Consider the following 13,778-nt stretch of genomic DNA (forward strand, 5'->3'; position numbering starts at 1 on the left):
GAGAGAGCGCCATAACCCACTGGACGCACACGCGCAGAGGTCGCCCTCTCACGGTGAAATCGTGGTATTACATGTTACAGCAGGGAAGATTTTCACAAAACAGATATTACAGAAAGCACAATAAAGCGTTCACAAAGCAAAGAACATGAAAACACACGAAAAAACGGAAAAAAAAATTAGAAGACGCACAAAAGAAAATACAATCCGTATAACATTTACAAGACACACAACTAAAATTACATTTTTAGGAAAAATTAAATTAAAAAAAATGCAACCTAAAACACATTAAATGTGGGGTTTTTTTAAATGTAAAAACACAGGAATCAAAAACGACAACTCATAAAACATTTAATAAAACACACAACACAGCATTTTACAACAACACAAAAACCAAAGATGCAGCATTTTGGCTACACAAAAATCCAACCCATGAATCAAAAATAACAGCCAATAACACCTGTTAGAAAACACAAAAACATAATTTTACAACAACACAAAAACCAAAAATTAAAACATAAAACATCAAAAAATGCAGCCCAAACACAACAAAAATGCAATTGAGACAACACAAAAAATACAACCCGAAAGACATTTTGAAGACATACAGTTCAAATCACATTTTTAAGAAAAAATGTAGCACAAATGCAATTGAGACGACACAAAAATCAAAGAAAACATTTTTACAAAGCATAAAAAAAATTGAGAAAACCTTACAAAACCAAACAAAAATGCCACATTTGAAAAGAAATACACATACAAAAGCTAAAAACATTTTTTGAGAGTATTTGTTGTTTTCCAGAATCATGTTGTCATTTGAACAAGTATCCAAAAAAGTTAGCATCACCATAAAGTTACCGATGCTGCGCAGTTTGTGAATCCGTGTGAAACCAACGCCCTTCGTGAATAAACATTGCGCGTTCCTGTGCTGTGGAGGCGTGGTTTCATAGGGAAGTATGAAGAGAGGGGCTTGGACTTTTGAAATCAAAATGTAGTTTGCTTGAAAACAGTTTTTCCAGGATCCCCAACCCTACCTTTAACGTATATATTTGTATGTTAAGAACATTTAAAAGTTAAGCTCAAGGACTCACATCACTCACAACATCACATCACAAGAGGTTTTATTACAAAAAAAGCCTTTTATTGAGTGTCTCAGAAAATTAAGTTACATAAATCAAGTGGAAACTGCACCTCTTCCTGTTCCACACACCATGTGTCTCTCACTGTACTGACTGTGTCTATGCTTACTATTGCAGCAGATCTATAATTTATTCACAGTTTGGCTCAAGAGTGCATTGGTTGACAATCATCTTTCAATCATACATTGGAATCAGCCATCATTTATTACGCATCATTATTGTAAGGACATTTACATGGTACGGATCCAGCATGTCGAGAGAGAGTGACTGTGACTGTCAGGCTGAAAGAAAATTCATCTTGATTTGAACATACAGTACATATACAGTAGGCACTTTGGCAGAATTGTACAGCCACTGAGAATATTTGGCTCGAATGATAAACAATATTAATGGATCAAACCTAGAATGGCATTCAGCAGAGCACATACCTCTGCCAAAGCAACAAAAAGAAGCCTTATAGTTTTGACCGACCAAACTTTTATCAGTATCATATTAGTGCAGTAGTGTTTTTGTGTGAGTATTCAAAACCTCACTGAAGATGTGGATGTTCATTTCCTGTTCATACCAGTGCTTTTTACGCCATATGTGATCATGCAGCTGTGACTCTCGACTGGCAACTATTATTCGAGTGTTTTTCAAAAAAAAAATCTGATTTTTGTGTGATTTTTCAAAAGTCAATATTTTCTGTTTTTTTGCTACATTAACAAATAAATCACTAAAACTGAATCATTTTGGTTTGTGGACAAAACAGTACATTCATCGTTTCCAGGTTTGGGAAACACAGATCAACATTTTTCAATATTTTCTGACATTGTACGGACCAAACAAATCGACAGATGAAAATAAAAATAATCATTCGTTGCAGCCCTGGGCGCATCATCATGTGGATTCCTAAATAAGTGCATGATCAAAGTGAGGTGTTGATGTGCCGTTATTTGTATTATGAAAAGAGCATGTGCCTGACTTCCCAGATTTCAGTTTATTACTTTGAGAAGCTCTTACAGAGGACAAATATTGTATATTTGTCCGTATTTATCCTGAATAATATAATATCCCAGCTATCATTATTCAGGTCAGGAAGAACCTGGACAAAAACATGGCCATGAGAGAAGTAATTCTACATGTAACTCTCTCTCTCTCTCTCACACACTCACACACACACACACACAAAAGTCAGGAGGTCTACAAGATCAAGACTTCTCTGCTTCTCAGAGGCCGTGATGGAGACACGATGATGTCATCGGAATCATCAGAGTCGACTGCAGCGGTTCCTCCAGACTCAGCTGGGCGATGGAGCTCTGTTTGCTCTGCAGGACACACACATGCTTAATTAACCTGGAGCATCTTTTCATTTAAGTCCAGCGGGCACAGTCAACAGAATGTTTACGTTTGCAGTTTACAATATGCACATTTCTACATGAATACTTGTGTCAATTTTAGCATATTTCCCCTTCAGCAATAAGCCAGTGATTTTATGGGCTTTTAAGGGTAAAGGCCTTTGCACACCAGGCGCGTTTTATGCTAATTATTTGCACGTTTGAAATATTTCACATATAACATCTGAATGCGCAGAATGCGAATGCGATTTTCACACAAATCCAGTGTTGTTGTTGTTGATGTACAGTCCAAAAAGTTAACAAAGTTAAGTTTCTTTTAATAAACAAGAAAAAAACTGTAAAGCGATTACAAGACGTGTGGAGGGGGTTGGTGATGAAGCTTCAGTGGGAAGGTGTGTGTGTGTGTGTGTGTGTGTGTGTGTGTGTGTGTGTGTGTGTGTGTGTGTGTGTGTGTGTGTGTGTAAATCCAGCTTCAAGACTGTGATAAATGAGTTTATTATTTGTTTCTATGCATCATGCTTGATGTGCATGGGAGGGTGCATCGTAATTTGCATCCAAATTATCTGCACTCTCGCCCCGTATATTCGCATTGCGTCCGGTGTGCAAAGTATGCCTACAGTATGTCTTACCAGTTGTGGGTGTCACCCTGGAGGTGTGAGTGCCAGAGACAGGCCATGGCTCATATTCGTCACCCTGCTTTGTTTCTTCGTTAAAAAGGGACCTTGCAGCATCTTGACAGCAAAATATAAATGATATACAGATAATCTGGACCTCCATACATCATGGCAACACCACAGCTTCTTTACAACCTGTAAACATACATGGTTAACCAAAATGGAACAAAACTATAACAGTAAGAGGACAAGAAGTTTATTCAGGGGACAAGCGAAGATGGTGTGGTCCAAAATATCTCTCTGTGAATCCCACAGCACATTAAATGAGAGTCTATAAACACAAGGAGAAGAAAAAAAAAATGCTGACAATGCTCTATGTGCTCAACTAGTGAGTCCGGGGGGTGCAATAAATTTTGGATGGGTAAATGAAGTCAGACTGAAGCTCCGGACAGGACTGTTCAGCAGGAAACTTTCGATTGTTAGGGGTCACGCGTGGTAACGGCTGAGCGTCCTCATCATTTTTGTTACATTTACAACACAAAAATTGCACATAATAAAAAAAAACCCACTGATGATTGATTTGAGTGGTAGTGTGAGGTACAATGTTTTGTTAATGTTTGTTTATATATCATTATGTGTGTGTATTCTTAGGTCTCCATTTATTTTAGTTAAATTCTATTTATCTGGTTTATCAGTCTGACAGTAAAGGACAGAAACAGCCTAAATCACATTCTAAAAGTCATCAGGACTAAAATAAATGATTTGAATTCGATCTGGGAGCAACGTGTCGTCAAAAAGGCCAAAAGTACAATTACTTATGACTATATACTTGGCAGTGAATTTACACTAATGCCATCAGGACAACTTTATGTGCAACTTCCCAGGAAGACGAACCGATACTGCTGCCACGTTACTCAATGCAGTGCCAAGGGTTATGAGCGATACACCAATACACACATATACACACAATACACAATACTATTTATTGATCTGTTGAACTTATTTCATGTATTTTTAAGTATTTATTGGTATCCTTTTAATCTGGGCAGTTTTTAATTCCCTGTATTTTTACATAAACATTTTTCTTATAGTGTTCCTGAGATATTGTGCTACTGAGAGTGGGATGGAGGCATATGGCGCTTTTCCACTACACAGTCCCGGCAAGGCTCATCTGGGCATGGCGCGATTTGGCATGTTTTTTTTTTTGTTTTTTTTCATTAGCGATACTTTCTTGTAGCTGGTACTTTTTTTTAGTACCTGCTCTAGCAAGGTTCTAAGTTCCAAGGTGCCAAGGCAAGGCATGCCGGGACTGTGTAGTGGAAAAGCGCCTATAGACAGTATGTGTGTTGTGTGTGTATGTGTGATCCTTACTGGTTTTGTTGGGTATTGAATGAGCTTTTCTTGGTACCAGTGCAGGCAACATGTTTCCCATTGGTGAAGGCGCGGGGAACCCAGAGCTGATGCAGGAAAAACACACACACACACACAATACTGCATTATGTTCTGCAATAGTGAACAAATTAATATGTTTGCTGTTCTGTGAAAACAAGTCACCTCTTTATTGCAAGACTACAGCGAGCCAGGTGTCCCCTGAACGCTGACTGTATCATCATCAGGGCAGCCACATCAACCTCTGCACATACAGGCGAAGGGGCACTCTCTTGGTTTGTTGTCACTGCTGCGGCCTGAGCAGGAGACAGAGCATGGGCATTAGAGAGGAGGGAGGTTCAGTGTGTGAGAGACAAGAGAAAATGAGAAGAGATACTGACCTATGCACGTCTGACTTATTTGAGCACATTTTCTGTACAAGGCCCTCTCACACTATGTACATATTCAATATGTGATGCCCTATTCTCTGTATGTCCTAATATATATCAGTGATGCTGATACCAATACAGTATGTCCATCTATCTCTTAATTTCTCTACATATCTGCGTTCAACAGAATTTCTCTGCTCTGCTGTGACACAGTGACTTTGTGGAAGTGCCTGTGTGTGTGTGTGTGTGTGTGCGTGTGTGTGTGTGTGTGCGTGTGCGTGTGCGTGTGAGAAACCTTGTTCTGAGTGTCTCTCAGCAAGTCCATGAGCTGTGACTCTCTGAGGAGATGGCCTCTTATTGCTGACTGCAACATCACAATGTCCTACAGATAGAAAGCAAAGAGTTGGAGACAAAAGAGGAATCTGGGACACAGTGTCTGGACATACTTTATGTAATATCTCTCACACAAACAGATAACCTCTTTCTCCTAACTCCAGTGTGCCACGTACCCTATTTCTGTGCTCCCTCCAGTTGGACTGGATGATCCTTGCCGCTTTCTCTCTTTCTTTAAAGTCTTCATTTCTTTCCCCTTCCTCCTCTCTACCTGGAGTGTCTGACTCGTCTCCCTCCCTCAGACCTGATCTGCCCTGACTGTCCTCGTGGTTCGCCGTCGTTGTGGCAGAGAGAGAAAAAAGCTCAGCTTGTGCAGGTTTGATTTTGTCATCCTCCAGTGTTCGGATCCTTTCCAACAACTGCTCCAGCTCCTGCCTGTAAGAAACACACACACACACACACACATAAACAGTACATGATGATGAAGATAAGGAAAGTAGCATAATCAGCAGATGTCCGTTAGCGATGAGTGAACTGTGGTTCTATAATCCTATGACATCCATTTTGGGGTAAATAAAAAATGTAGGGTTAGGGAAGCATTTATGTCATCTATAAATGTGATGAAATTTGATTTGGGGCAACTGCAGCATGATAGGAAGAACATGTAACTTGTTAACAATGAGGTAACCCTCACTGTAATAACTATAGATTGTAAATAAAGTCTCAGCTTTTCATGTATAACATCAAATAACTGATAAAAACCTAACTCATCAGAAAAGTGAATCCTTGATTATATATCAGCGTAACAGATGCCATCTTGGAAAAAATATTATTTGGCTTGGCTTCTTTTGGGTAGCTCTAATGTCAGCCATCTTTGTTAGCGAGAACAAACTATGGTTTAACCATATTTATCTTGTAACTAGCTAATTAGTGTTATCGAGCATTAACACGATTGTTTAGGTTTAACAGCTGACATGACTTATACTGTATAAAAAAGCAAGAGTGCAAAGAAATATGTAAGCAACAATTACCTACAACAATTACTTTTATATTGACAATATAACCACTACACCTCTTTTAGTCATTAACTTTTATTGCCTTGATGTTATATAATTAACCAACATTTGCAATAAGTAGGTGTCCAGATATTATTTTTGGGAACATGTCAAAAGGATTTGATAAAATCGGGCCACAAAGCATTGAAAGATCATGAATATGAGAATGACCTTGACCATAAGCACATACAGGAGCTTGTTAAATTTAGACTGTGAAACATACGTATGCTGCTCTCTCTCTTTGTCCCGTTCATTAGTTTGCTCTTCCCTCCATCTTTCTGTTTCTTTCTCCAGTTCATCCCTTTCTGTCCTCAATCGTCTCAGTTCATCACTGAAAAATGCAAACACAAATCAGTAGCTTTCATTTGTTAGCCACTGCTGCTGATGGTAAACACTTTTCTACCACTGGTATGTTTTGTCCATTCATTGACATTTATCTGCTTGCTAAGACCAGGCTGATGCTTACTCACTCTTTACTCGTCAGTGTTTCTCGCAGCTCCAACCTCTCCTTCTCCAAATGGCTGAGACATTCTCTCAACTCTGAGACCTCCTCCTCTTCTTCAGTGACTGTTCCCACGGAGACCACTGCCTCTGTTGCTATGGCAAACCCCAGAATATCAGTGGGTGTAACCTGGACCTCCTGATCCAATAGGCTGCTACTCTTTGCTGATTGGGTGGGTCTTCTGCCATCTTCCCGCCTCTGATAGGAGAGAAGAGTCCGTCAGTGAAGTGTGTGCAATCTCATTGAAGCCGAGTGTTTACATGAATAACTACAGTTTCATCTCACCTTCTCTACTTCCAACAACCTTCGCAATAGTCTCTGTTTACTCCACTCCCTGTAACCTAGGCAACACAATCACACAAGTCCTCAGATTTCTTGTTGTGTCTACAAAACTGACTTTGATATTTTAGGCACATGTTAGATTTATTTATCAGACTTTTACCAGCAAAAGAATAACTTCAACTATTATAATTACTTAAGGCCAAAAGTACAATTGTGTTGTATCCAACACCCAATAAATGATTTGCCAAATTACTTTAGCTTTACAATTAATTCAATTTTCATCAGCAGAAAATGGAAGGAAACAAAACACCAGAGCTGATGAGAACGGAGTAAAAGTTTGTTGCATTTAAAAGAGGTAACGCAAAATTAAAACTAGAAACTAATAAAGAGAATAAGTGACTTCTTCAGTCTGGAGGGTTGTGGAGGTTTGATGTGTAAGAACAGACCTTTGATTCCTCCAGCTGGGCTGTCTGTGTTGAGTTCCTCGCGGAGTGCTGCGTTCTCCTGTTGAAGCTGCTTCAGGTTCTCTGACAGACGATGAACCGTGGAGTTTAAAGCTCTCTGCTGCCTCTGGGAGCATTTGCTCTCTGCTCGGCTACTGCAGCCAGAAAGAGACAGAGGGAGGGACATTTCACGATTTTATGTTTTAAAATACATCTGTCTCACCACGCTACCTTCTCAAATGTTAATGTGGGTTAAAGAAAATGATTAAAAACATCTAAAAATGACAAATTTTAGATGATAAATGTACATTTATTTAAAGACACTGAGATTTTTTAGTATATTTGTATACAAGTCAAAACCTATTTCACCTATTTGCCATTAATAGTAATTATCTGCAAGTGACTATATAGTAATTCATCATCTTACCCATGTCAAATGGCCCACTTTTACCCTTTCATATCGACACAAATAAAGGTTTCCTAAGGGGGCCGGGAATCGTCCACTCACAAAAACACAAATGATACTTCAGCATGATCTTAGTGCCCTCGCTCACCACATATACCTTTTCTCTGCAGCTTCTAGAAGCATCTTCAGTCTCTGGATCTGAAAAAGGGAGGCACATTAGGTGAGACTATTATATTCCCACAGCTGAGCTCACACACCGAGACCAAGGTAAATGTGATGATATCAGCGGTTGTGAAAACAAAACCATAGCAGTGAAGGAACATTTCCTTCAAATAAATACTGCTTTAAAGCAAGTTTCTTTCTGTCATTCTTTAGCAGTTGTTTATTGTTTTCTGTTTAAGAAAATATGTAAGCTGTAACATTCATGTTGAGAAAATAATGAGAAGCAGACTTCCAAAAAGGAGGTTATGTTTCTGGCCTTGTTTTTCAGTTTCTCTGTTTTTTTTGTCTCACCGTGAGCAGCATCTCAAAAAGTTAAGGCTTGATTTTAATGGTATTTTGTGGGGGTGTAGGTCTTGACCCAAAGAACAAATGATTGGATTTTTGAAGGGGATCCAGACAAAGAATTGGAATCAGCATTTGTTTTATTGACACTGTGGGAAACTGAGAGGCCTTGGCAGAGATCTCGCTCTCTACAAACTTTCTCTAGTTCTATATGTGTTTATGTTACCTCCTCAAAGTAGGTCTCTACTGTGATCTTCAGTTCCTCCAGGCTGGTGGTCCTCAGATCACTTTGCAGTTTGCTGGAGAAGAAGAGGAAATTCATAAATGCTTCATAAATGGACCAATAAGGACTGATGTATAGATGAGCAGAAATGTTTACCTCAGGGCATTTTCTTTCTCTCTACACTGCTGCTCCAACTTCAGGATTCTCTGCTTCAGGCCATTGAGAACCTGGACAGACAGAATCAATTTACATGTTTTGTGTGTATCCTTTAAAAAAAATCTGGTATTTTTAAAAAAACAGACTGGACATACTTACCACGCTCCCTTCCTTTTTCTTATCCACCAAACTACGAGTGTACTCGGAACACTAAAGAGAAATATCATTCTCAGTTTCTGAAGTTTTAAGGTTTCTGTGATAAGAATTAGAAACAATTTAATTAAACCATACTTTAGTGGGATCCAACAGTTCCTCGATCTGTTTCTCTCTTTTTGCATTATCTTCCTCTAGACGGCGCAGTTTCACCCTCATTTGCTGATTGTCAGATTTCTGCGCCTGGAGACTCTGTTGAGAATAATACAAGAGATAAATCTCACAATATGAAAGGAAACAGTCAATATTTTATTTTGTAAAGAATATGGAAATTGAAATACACACACAAGAATCTTAATGTCATCTGTCTAACTGACCATAAAACACAGCTGCCAGGCTAATCACTAGAACTGAGCGACAACATGATCACATCGCTTCTGTTTTTGCCTCTTAACACTGGCTTCAAGTGTCCTGTTGAATTGATTTTAAATCTCTTCTTGGACTGTCTCCTTAATTAATATTAGGTTTGCTATGTGTTCCCAAGACTCTGGAATAATCTTACCAAACAGATCAGGTCAGTTAGCTCAGTAAAGTTCCTTCTTTAGACATTCTATAATCAAACAGCCTTTCCAGAATAAGTTGAATATTTTTTTCTATACAGACAAATATTTGAATCAATAAAATAATCCTTAAAAAGTATAAACTATAGCTTATATTGTTATTATAAACAATTCTGCAGGTAAATAAAGTAAGTAAGCTGAACCAAGGGCATCTCAGCAGACCAGAGCTATGGTGGAACACAACTCTCTGACAGTAGAAAAATCATCCTGATGCATGATTTCTTCAATCAACGTCACATTTTTCTGATTAGGCAACATCAACTTTACCTTCTTGAGGCGAATTATCTCATCATACATGTCCTCTTTCTCTCTGTGGTCGCCTGTGGCCAAGGTGAAGCCTGCAACACACAAGACGGTCACATTACTGTACCTGAATAACAAAGTCAAACTGCAGTAAATGAAACAACAGACTGCTCTGTTCCTTTATATTCTCCACCGTCACTGTCACACCAACACTTTCTCTCACCATTGGATGCAGAGTTGAGATGTTTGTGTTTTCTCACACTCATGGTCTGTTTGAGAAGCTCTGGAGTGACATCACACACTGATCTCAGCGTTTGCGACAGATCTGAAAACAGAGAGACAGAAGGATCTCAAGATCTTTTTTGTGCATCTGTACAATTTCTTTACTGCATGTGTGCCTTTCAAACTGCTTTTAAAATAACAGACAATTACACATGTTTAATAATACCAATAACTTGCCCATACACACACATGTTTAGAATTTTTCTGGTGTGTTGTGTTTGTTATTCCTCTCTATTGTAGGTGTATGTTTGACACAGATGATGAGCTGCTGAAAACAATCGTCCTTCATGGGACAAATACTCTCCAACACAGTGTGATTAACACTGTATCTGCAAGCTAAATATCTATGTTCTTTCTTTATAACAATTGATCAAACGACTAATAAGAATAATGTAACTTTACTAAGCTTTTTCATTTGTTTTCCAGCATACTTAATCTGTCCTCCACCCAATGCCTGACAAGAAAAGAAACGATGAATGGTTTGGTAATATATTAGTATTTGTGATTTGTGTAATTTGTGAATGTAGCAGTGGGGAACCTTCACCTTCTGTTCACTTCCAATCTCTGCACCAGAGGGGGGAAATCAAACATTTGCTTCCTACAGTTAAGAAAAGCTGAAGCATGGCTTTACGCTGTGTTTGACTCAAGAGAAATATGATCAGCGACATCAAAGTCTCAACCAGTAGAAAAGATGATTGTGTGGTTGATCCAACATGGCTGTGGTTTTCAGCCTTGACATCAGCTATGTGGAGCCAACTTCATGATGTTGCAACACAAAAGCAGGTAATTTTCATGTACCTGCTTTTGTATATGTGACGTGAAATGATTAAATATTAGACATTTATTTTAGTAATGTGGAGTAAAGGAAATAAAACCTAATCAAAAATACAGAACATAAACTTCCATAATCACAAGCTGCTTCCTGACATCAGCAGAAATTACATACTGTGTGTTTAATAAGTAAATAAAGAGATGACATGTTGGTGTCACTAAATGTCAGATTTTAGTCAGACCAAGACAATAATTAGTTTTTCTTATTGTCACGTAAACACGTTAGTCTGACTAAAATCAAGCTAATCTTAATTGGACTGGAACAAACCTGGATAATGCGATACATAGTCTGATTACTCCTGCATGTATACGCTTAGTCAGACAGGAGTCGGACTTGGCGTTCTCCGCAAGCATCAAAAATTCCTCCTCAGATTTTGACCCAAAGTAGGAGGAGACAGTGCATGAACTGCATTACTGTTGCCGGAAACACAGCAACCACAAGAGCCATGCTCCATCTAATTTGTATCCCAATAAACATGTACAGCAGGTACGAAACATACAGAACTACAGGCACCATCCATCTCACCGTCCAATCTCGCCGCTTGCTGTTTGTAAAGGTCAACAGGAAACTGATTCAATACACACTAACTTATAGAGAGATACAGCGCCACCTACGAAGCGAGACAGACTCCTCCGCATGTATACTCCAACTCAGCAAGTTGTCTTGATTGTTTGTCTTAGTCAGACTGTGGCCTTCGCTTGATTAAACCATGAATGTAAACGTACTGACTGTCATACTGAAATCCAAGAGGATCACCTAAAATGTCAGCAAACAAGTGAACAATCAGCTGAACAAACAGTACGAGCATAAAATTTCTCTTTCCACGTGAGGCTCATCAGCCACTCCTCAAAGGGCTAAAGCTGTGTTTCTATGTTACCCACCATGGCCGTTGCTGAGGGATGAGAGACGAGCTGAGCCAACCTCCCCAGTAGCTTCACCTCCATTGTCCCCCAGGGATGCCCTCGGTAGTCTCCAGGCAGCCACTGCTGCTCTTCTGGGGTTCACAATCAGGCTGGAGAGGTATGGAGACCCTGAATGTACACCAACTGTACATTAACAATCACAGAACTTGTTACAGTGTCAGCAAAACCTCCCCACAGAGCAGCTGAGCAGGTCTTACTTGGAGAAGGTGGAGGCTTCACCGAGGATCTTTTCCTCCGTGTTCTCTGTTGGAGAGCAAAAACAAACCAGCGGTAAGAGAAACACTCTGTGCACTGGAAGGAACATAAAAGCACTAACAAAACATGTAGAGACATTGTTATACAGGAATGTTTGACTTGTGTTACCTTTTCTGAAACATCAGCCGAGAAAGAAAAGCGGTCCTCGACCTAGACAGGACAGACAGAAGAGAGGGGGGGAGGAAAGGATAAATCATATTAAAACATATTTGCAATTAAATTTGTTCAATTCGATTAAATGTGTTAAATTTACCAGACTTAATTAAACCTATAACCCCTATTCCAACTTGTAAAAACAGAATCCATTAAACTGGTTCATGTGTTTACAGCAAATTCAGCTTCTTGTATTTTGTTATTTTTCAATTCAACTTCAATATGACCACGCTTTTGAAATAGAATTAGAATAGAATTAGAATAGCCACTTTTGTGATTTTACTGCCCTCTAATGTTAGAAATAAAAACAAATTTGATCCTGGTTTGGAGTAAATTACACAATTTTAATTAATGAAAAATGTATAGGGTTACATTTTTATCAACAATAGTCAAGTACAGTTGACTATGAGGTGGGGGGGGGGGGGGGCGTATCAGATTTTGCTTAGGGCCCCATAAAGGCCTGGGTCAGCCCAGAGTAGTGTAATCAATTATTTGGTCCAACAAAGTATGAAAAATTTAGCCTTTTTTTATTAATTGAAGGTGTTATTTTGACATTTTATTTACATGTTTTATGATGGTGATTGATAATAATTATTAATATTATTACAGTTATTGGTTTATTTTGCCTTATTTTGAGTTTGTGTGTTTTTCTTTTTGTCTTATTTGCTGTAATAACTACATCAGTTTGTTCGTTGACCTGTTGGTATTCATATGTGTGTGTTATACGTGTCACAGGTGACGCACACTCAGTGTCTATAAACTTCGTATCAATGTCTCACAGTTATTCAACTTCTTAATATAACATATTAATATCAACACACGTTGAAAATATAAATTATAATAAGTTAAATCATCATACTTCGTTTGAAAACAGAGCAGAAAGTGAGACTCACCAGCTCCTCACAGTCCTCATCTGTTTGAACATCACTCGCCTCCAGAGACAATTTAGCAGCTGCACTCAACATTACTGCAGCAAAACAAACGTCACATTAAGTCGGAAAACTTGTCCTTGACTTTCTCCGTGTGTAACCTCTCATTTTTTAATCTAAATCAGGGACAGGCAGCTCACTTTATGTCCCCCCCCTCTTGCTGCTGCTAGCAGTAGTAAAAACATGGGGCAACAAAAGAGACGCTGGCTATGCTACAACGCGAAATGTTCGTCCACTAAACTGCGACTCTTCCTCTTTACGCGGCTGGTGTCAGTGACAAACGTCGTAACGTCCCGAAATCCGCACAAACGTTGTCCTGTTTCCACGCAGCGTTGCTGTTTTCACATCAGTGTTGGAGATATGAGTCGTCTAGCAACCAGGCAGCTGCTCTCAACAAGCTACGTTAAGCTAGCTGGAAAAAGTCAGAGCGGAACCAGAAACACCATGTGTAGTCTTTCAAAATAAAACTACTTATTTTTCACTAAATTATCAACAACAAAACACAAATGGTTATATTAATCGCATTATTAAATTCACAATTTGATTAAGGTTGTCTAGTGTTTTTAATTACAAATTGTCTACATGTTTACTTGAAGCTCTTACTTACTTCTAGCTCTTATTTGTACCCTAATGTTTAAAT

At 38.8% G+C, this 13,778-nt stretch overlaps 1 protein-coding gene across 1 annotated transcript; it reads right to left on the minus strand.

Annotated features, from left to right (window-relative positions):
- Nucleotides 1-736: 736 nt before the first annotated feature.
- iqce (IQ motif containing E) lies at nucleotides 737-13,527 on the minus strand. Its single transcript, XM_058639857.1, has 21 exons — nucleotides 13,103-13,527; nucleotides 12,156-12,206; nucleotides 11,999-12,044; nucleotides 11,760-11,909; nucleotides 9,988-10,089; nucleotides 9,789-9,859; nucleotides 9,040-9,153; nucleotides 8,908-8,958; nucleotides 8,749-8,819; nucleotides 8,596-8,668; nucleotides 8,023-8,063; nucleotides 7,463-7,614; nucleotides 7,020-7,075; nucleotides 6,703-6,932; nucleotides 6,456-6,563; nucleotides 5,354-5,612; nucleotides 5,140-5,226; nucleotides 4,642-4,772; nucleotides 4,459-4,544; nucleotides 3,103-3,204; nucleotides 737-2,443 (listed from the first exon to the last, which is right to left on the minus strand). The coding sequence occupies exons 1-21, from the start codon at nucleotides 13,172-13,174 to the stop codon at nucleotides 2,319-2,321; spliced, it is 2,178 nt and encodes a 725-aa protein (XP_058495840.1). The 5' UTR covers nucleotides 13,175-13,527; the 3' UTR covers nucleotides 737-2,318.
- Nucleotides 13,528-13,778: the final 251 nt, after the last annotated feature.

The sequence above is a fragment of the Solea solea genome, chromosome 10 (genome assembly GCF_958295425.1).
Source record: "Solea solea chromosome 10, fSolSol10.1, whole genome shotgun sequence".
NCBI classification, from domain to species: Eukaryota; Metazoa; Chordata; class Actinopteri; order Pleuronectiformes; family Soleidae; genus Solea; species Solea solea.

Excerpts from the sequence above, each read along its gene's own strand:
- iqce (XM_058639857.1), bottom strand. The coding sequence starts at position 13,174 with ATGTTGAGTGCAGCTGCTAAATTGTCTCTGGAGGCGAGTGATGTTCAA. Across the intron at positions 9,860-9,987 it reads TCTCAACTCTGCATCCAATG|GCTTCACCTTGGCCACAGGC; the intron begins GTGAGAGAAAGT and ends TGTGTGTTGCAG. Across the intron at positions 8,669-8,748 it reads GAGAAAGAAAATGCCCTGAG|CAAACTGCAAAGTGATCTGA; the intron begins GTAAACATTTCT and ends CTTCTTCTCCAG.